Consider the following 15604-nt stretch of genomic DNA (forward strand, 5'->3'; position numbering starts at 1 on the left):
ATGCCTGCGGGCCAAGATTGCTAATGTTATGGTCACGTCGTCAGGGGCAGCCGGTTCGGCAGATACGTGTATTATACCCCATCGACAGACCAATCATGTGTGGCCTCTATAAATCGATATCACACAAGCCCTGATTTTGATGTCCCGGCTACAAAGTGGGGATAAAGTGCTAACTGGGCCATATAAGGATTAAAGTGCGCACATGTTGCTGCTGCATGTTGCCGACGGCACTAGCAACATGTTGCTGGCGTGATTTCAGCCATTTTATTGTTTTCATTTGCAATCGCACTTTCTATTTTTAACAATTATCTTCAACGAATTACGTATTTTTCAAATAATAATAAAAATGATATGCCCAATTTAAAAGATCGAGCTGCAGAATACCCTCTTCTCAAATATTAAAGTTTCCGAAGTTAAGAGTGGCTTATTGTTATTAATATTATAGTAATAATTTGTAATAATTCCATTGGTGATTTAATGAAATGACTCTTAAAATGAATTTTTTTTTTCTTGAAAAAAAATGGCTTAAGTCACTATAACTTAATTTATTAATCTTTAACGACAACATATGCTCCTGAGTTTTTAAAGTAAGGGGTACCAAAATAATTGGAAATCGATAAGAAAATCAGACTTTTTGCGTGGGGGGTTTGGGCTTCTTTAGATTGTAAATTTGAAACCCCCGATTTCAATCTAAACAAGAAGCTGATTAGGCCAGGTGTATCTATCTCTCATATATATATTTAACTGATTTCTTGGGGGTCTTCGTACGCGCTTGCCAATAAATCTGATTGTTTGTGACTATCAATGGATAGATAGTGGTCAAGGTGCTATAAAAGCTGGGATCCCGAACCACACGGATCATAGTACTGCGATGACAAGAGGAGCGTTAAAAGTGACCATCATACTGGTCGGATTGGGCCTGGCTTTGGCCGGATCTCGGCCTATTTCTGATTGCGTAAGTTAAAATTCAAGAGTTTGAAAAAATTGAATATTACATATTTTTGTTTTTCTGTTGAAAGAGTCAAACCATTTAATTGCATTTTACTTTAAAATTAAATAAGCATTGGAACATTGTTTTGTAGGGTGAGCGCATTGAGGACGATGGCTACCCGATGGAGCGCCACGAAGTGGTCACCAGTGACAACTACATCCTGACCATGCACCGCATACCGTATTCCCCCAAAACGGGTGACTCTTCCAACCGACCGGTGGCCTTCCTCATGCACGGCATGCTGAGCTCCTCCTCCGATTGGGTGCTCATGGGTCCAGAGCGATCCCTGGCCTACATGCTGGCCGATGCCGGCTACGATGTGTGGATGGGCAATGCCCGAGGTAACACCTACTCCAAGGCGCACAAGTACTGGCCCACTTACTGGCAGATCTTCTGGAACTTCAGCTGGAACGAGATCGGCATGTACGACGTTCCGGCAATGATTGATTACGTCTTGGCGAAGACTGGACAGCAACAGGTGCAATATGTGGGCCACTCCCAAGGCACCACTGTCTATCTGGTGATGGTGTCCGAGAGACCCGAGTACAATGACAAGATCAAGTCCGCCCATCTTCTGGGACCCGCCGCCTATATGGGCAACATGAAGAGCCCCTTGACCCGCGCCTTTGCACCCATTTTGGGCCAGCCCAATGCCATTGTGGAGGTCTGCGGATCCATGGAGTTCATGCCCAGCAACAAGTTCAAGCAGGATTTGGGCATCGAGATGTGCCAGGCCACTTCACCCTATGCCGACATGTGCGCCAACGAGATCTTCCTGATTGGAGGCTACGATACCGATCAGCTGGACTACGTAAGTATTTGGAGATGGCTCTAGTTCCATGTAACTTAAAATGATGTTCTCCGTTTGTTCAGGAACTCCTTGAGCACATCAAGGCCACGTCTCCGGCTGGCGCATCTGTGAACCAGAACCTGCACTTCTGTCAGGAATACAACTCCGGAAAGTTCCGTAAATTCGACTACACCGCTCTCCGTAATCCGTATGAGTACGGCAGCTACTTCCCTCCGGATTACAAGCTAAAGAATGCCAAGGCCCCGGTTCTATTGTACTACGGAGCCAATGACTGGATGTGCGACGTGAGCGATGTCCGCAAGTTGAGAGACGAACTGCCCAACATGGCGCTGGACTACCTGGTGCCGTTCGAGAAGTGGGCCCATCTGGATTTCATTTGGGGCACTGAGGCCAGGAAATACGTGTACGACGAGGTCTTGAAGCAGATGCGATCCTACGAATAGATTTATTTTTCAGGCAATAAATGGAACATTTGAGCTAGCAAGTTTCGGGATTGATTAGTTCTCCTCCAACTCCATCTCCAGAACATACGATAATATTTTAGACTCCTCATTCTTAAGGGTATACTTTATGCGATAGAAGCCCGGACTCATCAGCTTTTTGAGCAGCTTGACATTGAAGGGATAGTCCTCTAGTACATAGCGTTCCTTGGGCAGAGGACAGCTGCTGGGATGCGGGGCATTCGAGTATTCCTTGATCCGTTCGTAAAAGATATCCTTGTAGTAGCTCTTCATAAAGTCGCAAAGCTGCATCTCGAATGTCAAAACCTTCTCGTAGTCTCCGTCGCCATCCGGGGATCTTAAAACCTTGAGAATAACCTGTTGAAGGAATAATGATTATTTAATTTCTGCACTATATATAATATAAACTACGTACCATCCAATCATTGTCGAGACGGTGATTCAGATCGAGATATCCGCTGACTTTCAACTCATTTTCCTCGGACTCCGCGATTCGCAGACGACTGCGCAAATATGAGGTATCCTCAGTCACCTTTTCCAATTTCTGGATCCTGATCGTCCTTTTGGCCTGGACACCAATATTACTGGTTAGGAGGATAATTGTCAAGACCGCCACATAAGAGACGAGACATAAAGAGGAGCCCATTACGATACGTTGACGACTGATGACTGATCATTCTCTGTCATAGGTTTATAAGGATTTAGATAGATGATCGCTAGCAGTTCAAATTAAAGCTTGTACCGGAAACGAAACTGTTTCGGTTATTCCCAGAAATGGTTTATTAATATCGAAACGCGATCCCTTTGTTTTATTATGCTATTGCACAGTTCTATTTAATTGCCCACATCACGACAAATACGATTGACTCCACTTTAAGAACGGTACACCTATGAAATAACTAGTACCCTACATTTTCTTTTAACTGATTTTTTTTTTTTAAATCGAATTGTGTTTTAAATTCTGAGAACCTAATTTTAATCCTTCTTCATCTTGGGATGACGTTTTGATTTTGATTTATTTGTTTATAAAAAATACACTTCAAAGAAAGCATTTGTCCTTTTTTATTTTTTGACTGTCTTTACACATAAAGCAACAACAAACAAATGCTAAGCCATTGTTAACAAAATATATATAATTAGTAACAGCACGACAATGACGATGGAGTACGATAGAGTCAACCTGTACCTATTATGCCCTCAACAATGAGCACAGAACATATTTAATATTCTATTCAGTGATATATATATATATATATATAATATTCAGTGAAAAGATATTATGTTTACTTTAAACAAGAAAATTGCGAAGTAATCGATACTATTTAAGCATTAATATTCACGGTAAATGAATACATTTCTGTATTTTATCAAAAATTATATATTTCGGGATCAAACGCTTAACAACAAATATTTTGCTAGCATAAAAGCATCTTGGTTAACAACTGGAACGGGCTAAAGCTAAGTTATGTTCTACACGGTGAACGAATTGCTGCTGGAATGTTGCATTGCTCAAGGGAATCTGCCAGCCAGCCAAGGAGAATTATTGCCTAGTTAGGGTATCGATTGGCATCGCGGCTAGTTCAATGTGCCAAAATTGAGACGCAGTTGCTCCAGGAACACGAAGGTGATGATCGTGTGTGGACCCAGGCGCACAAATGCCGGCACATAGCCCTTGAAGAAGCCGAGGGGACCCAGCTTCGCCGTATGCTTTACGATGTCCCACAGGCCATTGAATTCTCCGGGCTTCGCGTTCATCGAGCGCGTCTTCAGCACATCCAACGGCTGGGTAAGAGTGGTGGCTATCGTTCCGGCCACCAGAGAGGCGGTGAAGTGCGTGACCAGGTTGTCTTGGAAATACGGCGTGGCCAGCAGGTAGATCTTCGTCTGGTCATAAAATGCAATTTGGCCAATCGTCATCAGGATGCCACGGGCAGTCGCTGTGGTGGCGCCAGAGAAGAGTCGCTTGAATCCCTCCTGGCGGTAGACCCTAAGCAGTCCGTCAAAGGCATTATGGTAGCTGAAATACAAGAGTCAGTAAGTTTAAGTCCTCAAAAGCGAAACTAATATTTAAAGGATTAAATGAATTTTCACATACTTGCGTCGTTGTTGCGGCGGCAGTTTTACGTCGTTCTGCATGCGCACGTTGACCATGTCAGCCGGAGTTCCCACGATTCCTCCGACAAGACCGGATGCACCCGCCAGGGCCACCTTGCCGCCAAAGGTGTCCGTGTTGACGTACTCCTTTCCGGCCTCGTACACCCCAAATCTCGCAGTGGAGTATGTCAATTGGCGCAACACGGAGGCGGAGAGGCCGTTGTAGAAGACGAGTACTCCCTGTTCGCGGGCGAGTTTAGGGATCAACTGGGCCACCGACAGGTGACCCTGTTGCGTCTGCAGCGTGACCTTGATGAGGTCGAGTGGATGGGTCACCATGGCTGCACCTACGCTCGCCAATCCGCCAAAGAACCACATCGATTTTCTCTCTTGGTGGGCCATTTTGCGTGTTAGTTATCTTTAGCTAGAAGGTGGTAAATGATATATGAATATTATTGGGTTGCCAAATTAATATGATTTCCTATACCTATTGCAAATGTGATAGGGCGGCTAAGTCGTATCTTTTGCGATGGGCGGCATTTTCAGTGGGTCGGCTGTGTTATGTCATGCCGGTGGGGCTATAAGGAACTGACGGAATTGAAGGACCCACAGCTAAAACATCTGGGCGGTTGCGCGAAAGCTTAGCTTGAAAGCTTTCGGCGGTTAAATATTGATAACTGTTGTCTGGGGCGTAGCCGAAAATGTTTACAATGGGGTAATTGATCAATAATTATTCTAGTTCAAAATCATGTTTTGATTCTATACATTTTAAGGTTGAATGAATAACTACTTGAAAAATGTAAATAACTCCTCCTTTCTAAAAAACTGTTTGTTTATACTTAATGATGGTAGGGTATAACTCACCTGGCAAAGGCTTTAAATTTGTAAAGAATTAACCAAAAACGCAATAAAAACATTTTAAGCTCAAATAGTTAAGCTCATTAAAAAAAATATGTAGTCAAAAAACTTTTTTCTACAAAAACAATGATGAAAGTGAAGACATTACTTAGGCAGCAGAAGCATGAGTAACTAAGATAATTTATATGAACCAAAATTATTCGATTAGAGTAATTCGTTTCTTCTGGTTACTTTTGGAGCATCTTAATGAATTTGTTAATAGTTTTAAAGTTTTTAAATATTTGTCCCCTTTGAATACGACCATGTATTTTTGTTTGCCTTGGCACGCGGATAACATTCTGTTAGCGCATAACAGTGGTCTTGCTGCGCTTAACAACACTGTTTTCAGACCTGTTTTCAGACAGCTGATCGCCTCGAATTTAAGGTCATACTAGCACCTATAACATGTTTTTCATGTCAAAATTGTATATTTGTTTCGTAAACTAAACCGAAAAAGTGAATCCCTTGCCACCAGTGAATTGAAATCTAAGCCCGCCAGTCCTCCAAACCCACGGGTGAGTAATTGAGCCGAGTTTTGGCAGCCCACCAACTTGTGCAACAAGTCGCCATTGCCGGGCAGCGTCAATCTGCAATTTCTCTAATTTAATTTGTTTATAAACGTCTCGAGTTTTGTTTACATTTTGTTTATAATTTTTGGCAACTATTGCCAACATATCGGTCATGATCTTATATATTCAGAGTGAGGTAACCTGGAATTCGGACCAACAAAATGAATCGATTCGAGAGCAAGTTCGACTATCTGTTTTCTATACTCTTACTTGCAAAATGAGCTTATTTACAGAATTAAGTGACTTGCGCTTCAGTAACTTTAAAAATGTTTTTGAATTCTTCGTGAATGAATAACCTTTAACGAACACACATTTTCAGAATGAATTATCTATGCTATAACCTTGAAAAAAATCGTTGGGTTAAATTTTAAATTGATTTAAATTTGGATTTCGTATACTTGTTATAAATTAAATTATATATGAAAAATTCGTCCGATCCTGATCTTATGAAACTCAGATCTTATATAATCGCATAATCGTCTAAGGCCTTTGCCCTTACTTTTTCACATTAAACACTAAACAATTGATTCTATGTATGTTAAAATCTAAATGTATTTAGCTAAGCGATTATCTATTTCAGTTCATAGTCGATATAAAAATGTAGTTCTGCCACCAATTTCATACCATACTGTTCTGTAATGGTATTATTTAATTGGCGGCTTATAATGAAAGTCAAGGGCATATGGTATTCGGTTACAATTAGGTGTGTTACAGTTGGTATCCATATCGGCCAATAGCCCGTTCGCTCGATTGTTTTGCAACCATTTATACACCCGAGACCCGGGAGTAGTACCAATCTTTATAGGCCTGTTTGTTGGGCCTGCCTTATCAAGTGGACCCGGTTACCGGGGCGTGTTTATAGATAGATAACATGTTTACTATCGATCGAAATCCCGGTGCACCACATTATTTCTGGCATGTGTTGTGTTAGATTCTGTGTTTTCTCAACAGCCCGCCATTATTTATTTATTCAATTACTATTTTTGTTTGGGAACATCCACGTGCGTCGATTGCTTCATAAATTATATGCAGAAAAAAATTTATTCTCTTCTCGTTTTATTTTATTTTCACTTTTTGTTTCGTTTCTTTTTTTCGTCTGAATTTTATCTGAATATAAAAATGAGTGGCAGTGGTCAAAGTCGAATTAATAACGAATATCACATGATCACTGGGCATTCTTTAAGTTGTTTTCGCGCTTAACCGAGCCCCCAAAAAAGATTAGTTGATAATGGATTTTACTACCAATGAACAGCTGATTTGGGACAGACTATTGGAATCGTTCTGTAACCTTTCGTGGCACGAAACATCGCGTGATAATTCACTAACATAATCCGTCTGAAACACTATCTCTACGGGTGTTTGCCCATTTTGAAGCCGCATGTTTGCCTTGCAAATTGAATAATAAAACTGGCACTGCAATTGCAATTGCTAAACTGCTAATGAAGCAAGAAAAAATAGGAGGGGAATTCTGGGCACAGCTGATGGCATATTTACCTTGAACAAGAAAACGCTGCCTCCGGTTTTCCGGGTGTTGTTGGTTGTCTGCTTTCCGCGAAGAAAACTATTTAATAGGTTTATAATTTTTTTTTTGGCACACCAGGAGAGCGCGTTGGAGAGGGAGAGCCAGATAGAGAGTGAGAGGGAAAGAGAGAGAGCGAGCGACCTCAGCACGTCATCGTTGTCCACACAAACTGGTCTGGGATTCGGGTAATGGGATTGGACAGGGGCCTAGCTGCTGCTGCTGCTGGAGGCAAACGAAACGCAACGCTTGAGCACCGAAAGCGGACTGATCGCCGCGCAGCGTCAGCGCGCCAGATCCCACACAACTGCCGGCAAAAGTCGACCGTACACTCAAAAAATAGTGTTTCAAAGCGATATTAGAAATGGAATACAATTTTTTGGAGACTTTTTTTAAATATTGTGATTTGATTTGCAATTTAAAAGATCCCTTTAAAAAACTCATTCTTTGATTGGTCTATTATGTTCCTGCTAATGGTAAAAATACGATAATTAAAATTAAGTAATATCAATGAAATACAAAGTTATTTTAAAGAATATTTTTTATTCAAAATATATTATTTTTTGAGTGTCCCCATGCGGTCTGAACTGAAATGAGAGTTCTGCTCTTTATCGCGCGGTCAAGGCGGGCAATTCGGAAGTGTTTTTTCGCACTGGGACTGTCACCGGGATACGGGGACTTGATTCTCGACGCCGGAGCGGGATCGACCGGGTTAGTCAGTGGTTGGCGGTCAGCGGGGCGACACTGCGAGAGAGAGCGAGAGCGGGAGAAAGCGGTACGCGAGCGGTACACCCATTGAGTCGAGCGTCAACATTAAACAACTGGTACTGGTGAGAGCTTTTTATTGACAACGCAATCACTCACCAAACTTTGTATGTGACTGTGTGTGTGCGAGTGCTACGATGATGGTATCTTTTGGCATAAGAAATCATAACACTCGGGAATTACGGTGTAATTGTGAGCTTTGCTAATATCTGGTATCCATTCAATGGCGCATTTCCCATATGGTCATGGGGTAATAGTCATGAAAATGCCATGTGCAAATGACTCAAATTTTCCATTCAGAAAACATTTATGTAATTTCAAGAAAATCCGGGCGTGCGCCAGCCAAAAGCCATTAATCATTGGACCCTAATTAACGAAACATTATTATTTTGTGCCTAATTAAATCGATTGCTTGTGTAATGCACTTTTAAGTCAAGGTTTAATTAGAATGTTTTTGTTTGCCTGCACTTTGAGCAGTTAACGCTTCGAAGCGGAAAATCTGTTGCCTAGACGGTAATCTTGGCCGTGATAAGAGTCGATAGCGAGAATGAATCTGCAAATATTTTCTCCAACTTGTATTACCATAGTGCTTAATTCCTATTTAAATATTTTCTCGCACGTTTTCGGTGCATGTCCCGCCATTAACACTAATTTGTATCTCCCAGCTATTTTAGCAACTCTATCCCTAGTGTTAAATTTTGAATAAATACAATCAAAAAGAACTCTTAAAAATAGCTTCATAAAGCTTTGTCGGAAAGCTTTTCACCACTCATAGGAGTTTTAGGAGCTTTGGAGTCTAACTGGCCATTTGGCAGCGCTTCTCACAACGATATTTTGGCTCAGGGCTCAGCTCATTGCCCATCTTAAATACCAGTTTCATTTCCAAAAACGCGGGTTCAATCTCCAGTTTGGAAAATAATTGGTTTTTTTAATTTTTTTTTTTTTAATTAATATATTATCAATCCAAATTTTTAAGTACATTTTAGGTTACCTAGCCCAACATAAAAGTGTAAACAAAAATATTTTATTTTATTTTTAAATAAAGTAAACTAAACTAAATATTGCCAATTATCAGTTAATAGTAAAAGCTAGAAAGACAGTGACACCTAAACTATAAATAATAAACACAAACTCCTTTCCCCCAATATAAGTGCTTAATAATTTATTACTTTTGGTTTATTTACTCTCTCTTTGTGTATTAAGTACACTGTGTGCCACGTGTGCCGCTGACAGCAATGATGAAGTGACAAGATGGAAATTCCCTCCTTATTCATTTTCCCTCCCCGATTTTGGCCAATAAATTTCAAGTTGTTGGCCCCGCTCAAGTGTTTTTAACCTCATTGGCTCGGTCGCCACGTGACCTGACCCGAATGAAAAAAACAAACAAAATACTGCGCACTTACTTGTAATTAATTGAACTACACAAATGACATTTGCAAATTGACTCATGACTGTTCTTTTTATGCTATTTCAGATCGAAACAATGGCCACCTCAGTCCTGCTAGCCTGTGGACTCAATGAGCAGAAATTGCCAGGATTTATCCACATCAGCGAGGAGTCCAATGTGGATGGCAGCTTTCTGATCAGCTGCGTTTTGGGGCAGAGATTGCGCATCTCAAATGCTGGAACCCTGCTCGTCTGTCTGCAGCATCACTACCAGCATTATTTCAATGCTGGTATGAGATTGGGCTATAATACGAACATTTTCCAGGGGAAAACCCTAGGTGTTATCGATGTTCTGAGCGACATGGCTGGCGAGGGATTGGCTTCCAAATGGCTAACAAATACCGAAGGACAGACATTAACCGAGCAGTTAGTAGAGGATATTCGCGCCCAGGTGGAGAGCAACTATGCCAATCGCAACTCCTATACGGTTCTGATCGACAATCTGTCCATATTGTTCAATTTGGGAGCAAGCAAGCTGCAGGTTCAGCAGTTCTGCCAGGACCTGGCTGCGCTAGCCAAAGAGCGCGAAAATCTGACGGTGATCACCAAGCTCAGCAACAGCGACATCTACCAGCTGACGGACAACAATGTGGCCAAGCTCGGTCAGGTGCGCATCCAGGTGTTACGTTTGAAGAGCGGAGTCTTCCGTGAGGTGGATGGCAAGCTGCTAATCGAACGTGTTCTGGACGAAGGAAACTATGCCTGCGAGGAGACACGCAAAGAGGTGCTCTACAAGGTTAACGATCGCAACGTCAAGGTCTTTGCACCGGGCGAAATTGGGGTCAAGGTCTAAAGGATGCATAAGCTCAAATAATTGTATGAATTTTAATAAAGCCATTTTTTGTATATTCCAAACATAGCCAGTCAAAGGTTTCTTATTGCGGCGGAATATACAGCATTTGTTTCAAATTTTGAAATAGTAAGTTAAAACGACTAGACTTGTAATTGGAACCATTATTTTTGCAAATATGTCATTCTGTTTCCTAGGCTAGCTGTTGGAATTAAAATTAATTTAAATTTAAACCTATAAGCTGTTTGTTAAAAGGACTCAATCACGTTGTGAGTAATAGGTAGTCATCCTTCTTTGGCGGTCAATGCTCCTCCTTGTTCAATCAAATGGCCTTTGTGCGTTCTTTATCTGGTAGCATCTGTTGACGTCACCCTAAATGGCGAAGTATTGATGAATTTATGTCTGGTCACGATCAATAAGGAGCCAGTAAAAACGACTCAAGGCGGCGGTAACCCAAGTCAGCGTCAGAAAAGTTTGCCTAAACTCGTAGGCCCACATAAACGCTAAATGACGTTGCCGACAATAAAAGCGGGCAATTGAATTTTTCCAAACCATACAGCCAAAAAAAAAGTTGATTAACTACGCCTGGGTCCCTGCCAGAAATGTGCTTCGCTTTGCAAAGAGTTTTTGGGGTCCAGCCGGAGGAAGATTTATTTATATCTGTATTGTGTCCCCTGAATTGGATTAGGTTTTACCGACTGGCATAATGGCTTTCCAGTTTGTTAATTACTTGAAATTTTCCTATCCCCAAACACTTTATGACAGACTTTGATGGAAACGTCCAGAAGGAAATTTGATATTTTATGCTTTACACGATGACGAGTTAATGTCTTGGCCTTGATTAATGGGGATTCTATTTTAAATGCCTGTAATTTTTGTGGTACTTCTTTAAACACTTTCGGCAAGTGTTTACAGCCTGTGGCGAGGCCACAAATTCGTATTCGCTCATTTGGCATTCACGTCGCAAATTGTCGAAGGACCAAGCCAGGCGTAAAAGAATTGCATATAGCGGTGGCGCACAATCTTCCAGATATGGCCCCTAAACAAACCCCGCAGATGACTTAATTAATTACGCAAATGCTTTTTGTGCACCCAAGCGCTGAATGTCGCTTATTGAAAGTTATCGCGGCGCGGAGCGCCAGGATATCGGAGCCAATCGAAGGACGTGCTTTAAAATTCAGCAAATGCAAAAGAGGAAGGAATAAGCGACGCCTGCGAAACGGAAGCTTACGAATATCTACTTGAATACCCCTGAAAATATAATGGAAAAGAGAAAGAAAATCTTTGCTGAGTAATATTTAAATTTTTACTAATTTTATAAAATATATAAATAATAATATTGTAATAACATTTTCCAGCATATTTCTAAACAGTTTTGCACCTAAATTTGTTCATCATCTATGTATCAGTGAAAACAAGTTAATCAACATTTTTATACATATTTTAGATGTGTGCATAAATAATTTATTTATTAAGGAAATGCACAGATGTGCGAATATTTTCTCAGAGTGCCCCTTTTGAGTTTTGTGAGACCGGGAAAATCCAATTGCCGGTTTGTCCTTCTCAGCAGGAATAACAACAAGCGGGCAAAAAGGAACTGAAAATAATGATGGGGTAAAGGAAGTGTATTCTCGCATGAAGTACGAAAGGATGTTACATTGGGAGTGCTTAGGACACGCCCCTTTATGAACGAACCGGTCTCTGTTAATGACAGTGCCACATACGATTTTTGTTGCATACTTTCGGGCACGCAGGAAATGAGTGCTCGCCCAAACATGCAGCAGTCTGCACATACGTATACGTTACATTTATGTACGAATTGATGACAGCAGCCGAAACGCAAAAAAAGAAGGAAAATGGTGCACAAGCTATAATTTATTCACATAGGATCGTCATAAACATAAATTCGGCTCGCCGGTCTGTCCTTTCATCAATGATAATAACGTCGCATTTGTGCGGTCCAGGCCTGAAAAATTGGGCCAGCGATTCGAGTGCGATGACCAACCAGAAGAACACAGACACCTACGTCATTCTTAGCCTATCATGCTCTCCACTTCCACTAAAGCTGGGAAACATTCACCCTTCTCAACGCCGAAAATAGGGGGGTACATTTTTTAGGGTTTGATATGCCATATCTTCCGATTTTCATCGCCATTGTATCGCGCGCTGAATTATCGGCAGCTACGCTCTTGCCAACATCTTATGTTTGCTGATGCCACACAGGGCGTATGTGTAATATTTATTTAACAACCACACACACGCACACTTTTGCTTTAAACGGCGAAAGTTGAAGATGCTTTTAGCTGCCTCTGCCGTCGCGAACTCTCTTTTCTAAAAGGATTATAGAAAGTTGGTTAAAAGAGTTGCCAAAGACAACACAAATGGGGTTGGGGGCGAAACCCCCAACCCAAAAGGCGCTTGTAGCTAGACAGTACTTCTGTTACTAAAATATCAAATATATCTTTATCAAATATTTTGTTTTCCAAATCTTTGTTATTTGTAAGAGTTTATGAATCAATTTAATAAGAACTTAAAGAAGCTTGACAAGACATTTTTGGAAATGGCTGCTATAAAAAGAGCCAAAACTTTTGTCGAATTAAATTTAAGCGCAGTCTTTTGGCCACATTTCAGATTTAATTTTATCTTGTTCAAAAGAACGCAGCAGAAAATGCATACAATTTTACTAATACAATATGAACATTTGAGTCGTGTGCCATTCAAACGGAATTGTCAACTGTTTTGTGTCCTTTGTGAGCGTTCTCCTTCCGATGCAGAAAGTTTTTCATGGGTTTCCTCGTTTTGCTTCCGTCGTTTTGCCACGATTCCAGTTCCGGAAAAGCAATTAAAGATACATTTAAAGCGGAATGAACGCTAATGAATTTAATAATTTCCATTCAAGCGCTGCCACCAAAAAGCAGTGGTGTGCAAAAATTTTGCGATTTCGAGAGGAGAGGAGGTCAGATTAAATTATCAGCCGGAATGGTACCACAATACCTGGCCGCTTTCATTAGACCACAAATTTATAGGTGCAGTAATCGCATTTCACCGCCATCGCCGCAGAAGTGGCTGCTAAACCGAAAAATATTCAAATTGATTACATTGCGTATACGCAACATTTGGCACTCGGGCTTTTTCGTACTCAAATATTGTTGTTTGACACTTTTTTTGCCTTTGTCTTTCCTGCGGGTTTTTGGAACCGCGCCATCTAATGTGGGCTGTGCCTTGATTATACGGTTGGCTGGTTTTGCGTGGGAACGTGTTACTTTCGTGACTTTAAGCCAGGTTAAGTGCTCGCACCTACGCTATAACAGTTTGAGGCACAAATTGAAAGCTCCAAGCGAACTGGATGCAAATCAACCGGGACAAACAATTACCAATTTCGATATGCACAGTCAGACAAGGACATTTCCGTGCCATAAAAGCGCCCGAGTATAACATAGAAAGATACCACATTGATGGCTCGTTACCAACAAATTGCATTGAAGTCCCATCCCCTAGCCGTTTGCTTTATTTGCAGAAATACGTTTTATGGCTTTTCCAGCTGCCATAAAGATCCCTTCGGCATTGGACATGACCATGGACAAGAGATCAACTGGTCGTTGGTCATTGCCAATTGGAATGAGGGAGCAGATTCCGCACTGTGCATTACTATAATATTTTAAGACTAACTGGCAGAGAATGCTATGCAATTATAAACTTACTGTTTGAATTCTCACTAGTTATTGTTAGCTGACAGGTAAACCACAGGATAAGAACTTTAACTGGTACCTAAATAACAACTATTCAGAACCATATATAAGTTCACTTTTGCCCTTTGAAATTATGTATCTATGGCAGCAACACGTGGGCAATTGCGCTGAATGTTTTCAAAGACCCAAGAACGGGAATATTGATTGTAATTTGCATACACTTTTAAACTAGATTAGCCAGCACCTACGGCATTCCGAGAAGCCAAAATTCCAGCAGCACGCCGGATTCAGTGTCACGTAGTCCTCAGATGTGATCTCCGTGGGACTGACAAATGCCTCTCCTATCATAGGCTCGTGTTTGCTGACCTTTGCTGCTCGGAATCCTTAAGCAGTTCGCGGTAGAAGCCTGCCCGGGACAACCACTTATATAATAAGCATGAAGCGACGAGCTCTCTGCCTTTGATAACCAATAGGTGGGCGAAGAAGTGCTGGTGAAATTATGTTCAGCTGGATACCTTTAATTACGGCACGTTATTGTGGTGGCCACCTTCTGCTGACTGCTACCTTATGCTCGTAATTTCGCTGAAAACTTTGCCGCTGCAGTAAATTTTGAGCAAAGTACACTTGCACAAAGGGCGTCGACAGCAAAGATAAAGAGGCAGTCAAAGCTAAATCCGGCACACTGCAAAAAACTTGACTACATTTTGTACTTATAAACTTATACTTATAAACTTATAAAAACAATATCTTGAAAATCTAAAGTATGTTGATGCATCCTCCTACACGATGTTCCATCTAATTGAATGTAAGTGTGTCTCGAAAGGGATTTTGTTTAAGTGTAAGCCAAACACAAACATAGGATACCCCAAAATGTTACGCCCTCAGGCGAACTCACGGATACAGCGAATCCCAAACACACATACTAACACCCACACACTCACGAAACAGAGACACTCACACAGGTGGCCGAAATATTTACTGTCTAAAATGGCAAGTCGCGTGTTGTAATTTTCATGTGTCGACAAAACGGAAACGGAACAGCAAAGCAAACACACAGCTAACTTTCTACACACACACACACACATACCATGCCAACGTACCACAACACAGACCAACAAAGACAAACGCGCAGATGGGCGGAAAAGGACGAAAACCACAGCGAACGATAATGGAAAGCATTAAAGCAGATTACTTGCGAAGCCAAAATGCCAAGAGACACAGCGGCAGTCTGAATTAGTGAAATTCAAGGACGCGACTCCTTTTTTGTATGCGCGAAAAGGCTTCGAATTGATGAAGATGAAGGTCATTCGGCGATGGCTGCAATCAGTGCCTCCTTTACAGCCATTCCAGGATAGTGGTCTCCACTTTGTTGGTCCGCCATTTGCCTAGGCCAATTTTAATTATTTGCTTTTTTCTCGAAGGATTCAAGTGGACCCAGTGCAGTGTTGCCAACTTGGCAATTTTTTCTAAATAAAATAACGGATTAGTTTTTAGTAAAGTAAAAGTAAAAAATTTTAATTTCAAAGCTTGAAAGCTAGATAAGATAATCATCTATTACTAAATTAACGATTG

At 41.2% G+C, this 15604-nt stretch overlaps 4 protein-coding genes across 6 annotated transcripts; 2 read left to right on the forward strand and 2 right to left on the reverse strand.

The window, feature by feature from the left end:
• The first annotated feature begins 871 nt into the window (after positions 1-871).
• Positions 872-2261, forward strand: LOC117143536 (lipase 3). The gene is made up of 3 exons (XM_033308269.1): positions 872-955; positions 1083-1802; positions 1865-2261. Exons 1-3 carry the CDS (start codon positions 872-874, stop codon positions 2243-2245), a joined length of 1185 nt encoding a protein of 394 aa, XP_033164160.1. The 3' UTR covers positions 2246-2261.
• LOC117143537 lies at positions 2219-2920 on the reverse strand. Its single transcript, XM_033308270.1, has 2 exons — positions 2679-2920; positions 2219-2620 (listed from the first exon to the last, which is right to left on the reverse strand). Exons 1-2 carry the CDS (start codon positions 2907-2909, stop codon positions 2300-2302), a joined length of 552 nt encoding a protein of 183 aa, XP_033164161.1. The 5' UTR covers positions 2910-2920; the 3' UTR covers positions 2219-2299.
• A 693-nt stretch (positions 2921-3613) lies between these two features.
• LOC117143846 (mitochondrial dicarboxylate carrier) lies at positions 3614-7616 on the reverse strand. Of its 2 annotated transcripts, none has more exons than XM_033308702.1 (3): positions 7318-7616; positions 4359-4781; positions 3614-4280 (listed from the first exon to the last, which is right to left on the reverse strand). In XM_033308702.1, exons 2-3 carry the CDS (start codon positions 4757-4759, stop codon positions 3839-3841), a joined length of 843 nt encoding a protein of 280 aa, XP_033164593.1. In that variant the 5' UTR covers positions 4760-4781; positions 7318-7616; the 3' UTR covers positions 3614-3838. The 2 variants fall into 2 exon arrangements, with proteins under 2 accessions (XP_033164593.1, XP_033164594.1); XM_033308703.1 differs by lacking the exon at positions 7318-7616 and adding an exon at positions 4845-5008.
• Positions 5616-10412, forward strand: LOC117143847. Of its 2 annotated transcripts, none has more exons than XM_033308704.1 (2): positions 5616-5769; positions 9582-10412. In XM_033308704.1, exon 2 carries the CDS (start codon positions 9591-9593, stop codon positions 10344-10346), a length of 756 nt encoding a protein of 251 aa, XP_033164595.1. In that variant the 5' UTR covers positions 5616-5769; positions 9582-9590; the 3' UTR covers positions 10347-10412. The 2 variants fall into 2 exon arrangements, with proteins under 2 accessions (XP_033164595.1, XP_033164596.1); XM_033308705.1 differs by lacking the exon at positions 5616-5769 and adding an exon at positions 8154-8172.
• The last annotated feature ends 5192 nt before the right edge of the window (positions 10413-15604 follow it).

Source organism: Drosophila mauritiana, chromosome 3R (genome assembly GCF_004382145.1).
Source record: "Drosophila mauritiana strain mau12 chromosome 3R, ASM438214v1, whole genome shotgun sequence".
Lineage (NCBI taxonomy): Eukaryota > Metazoa > Arthropoda > Insecta > Diptera > Drosophilidae > Drosophila > Drosophila mauritiana.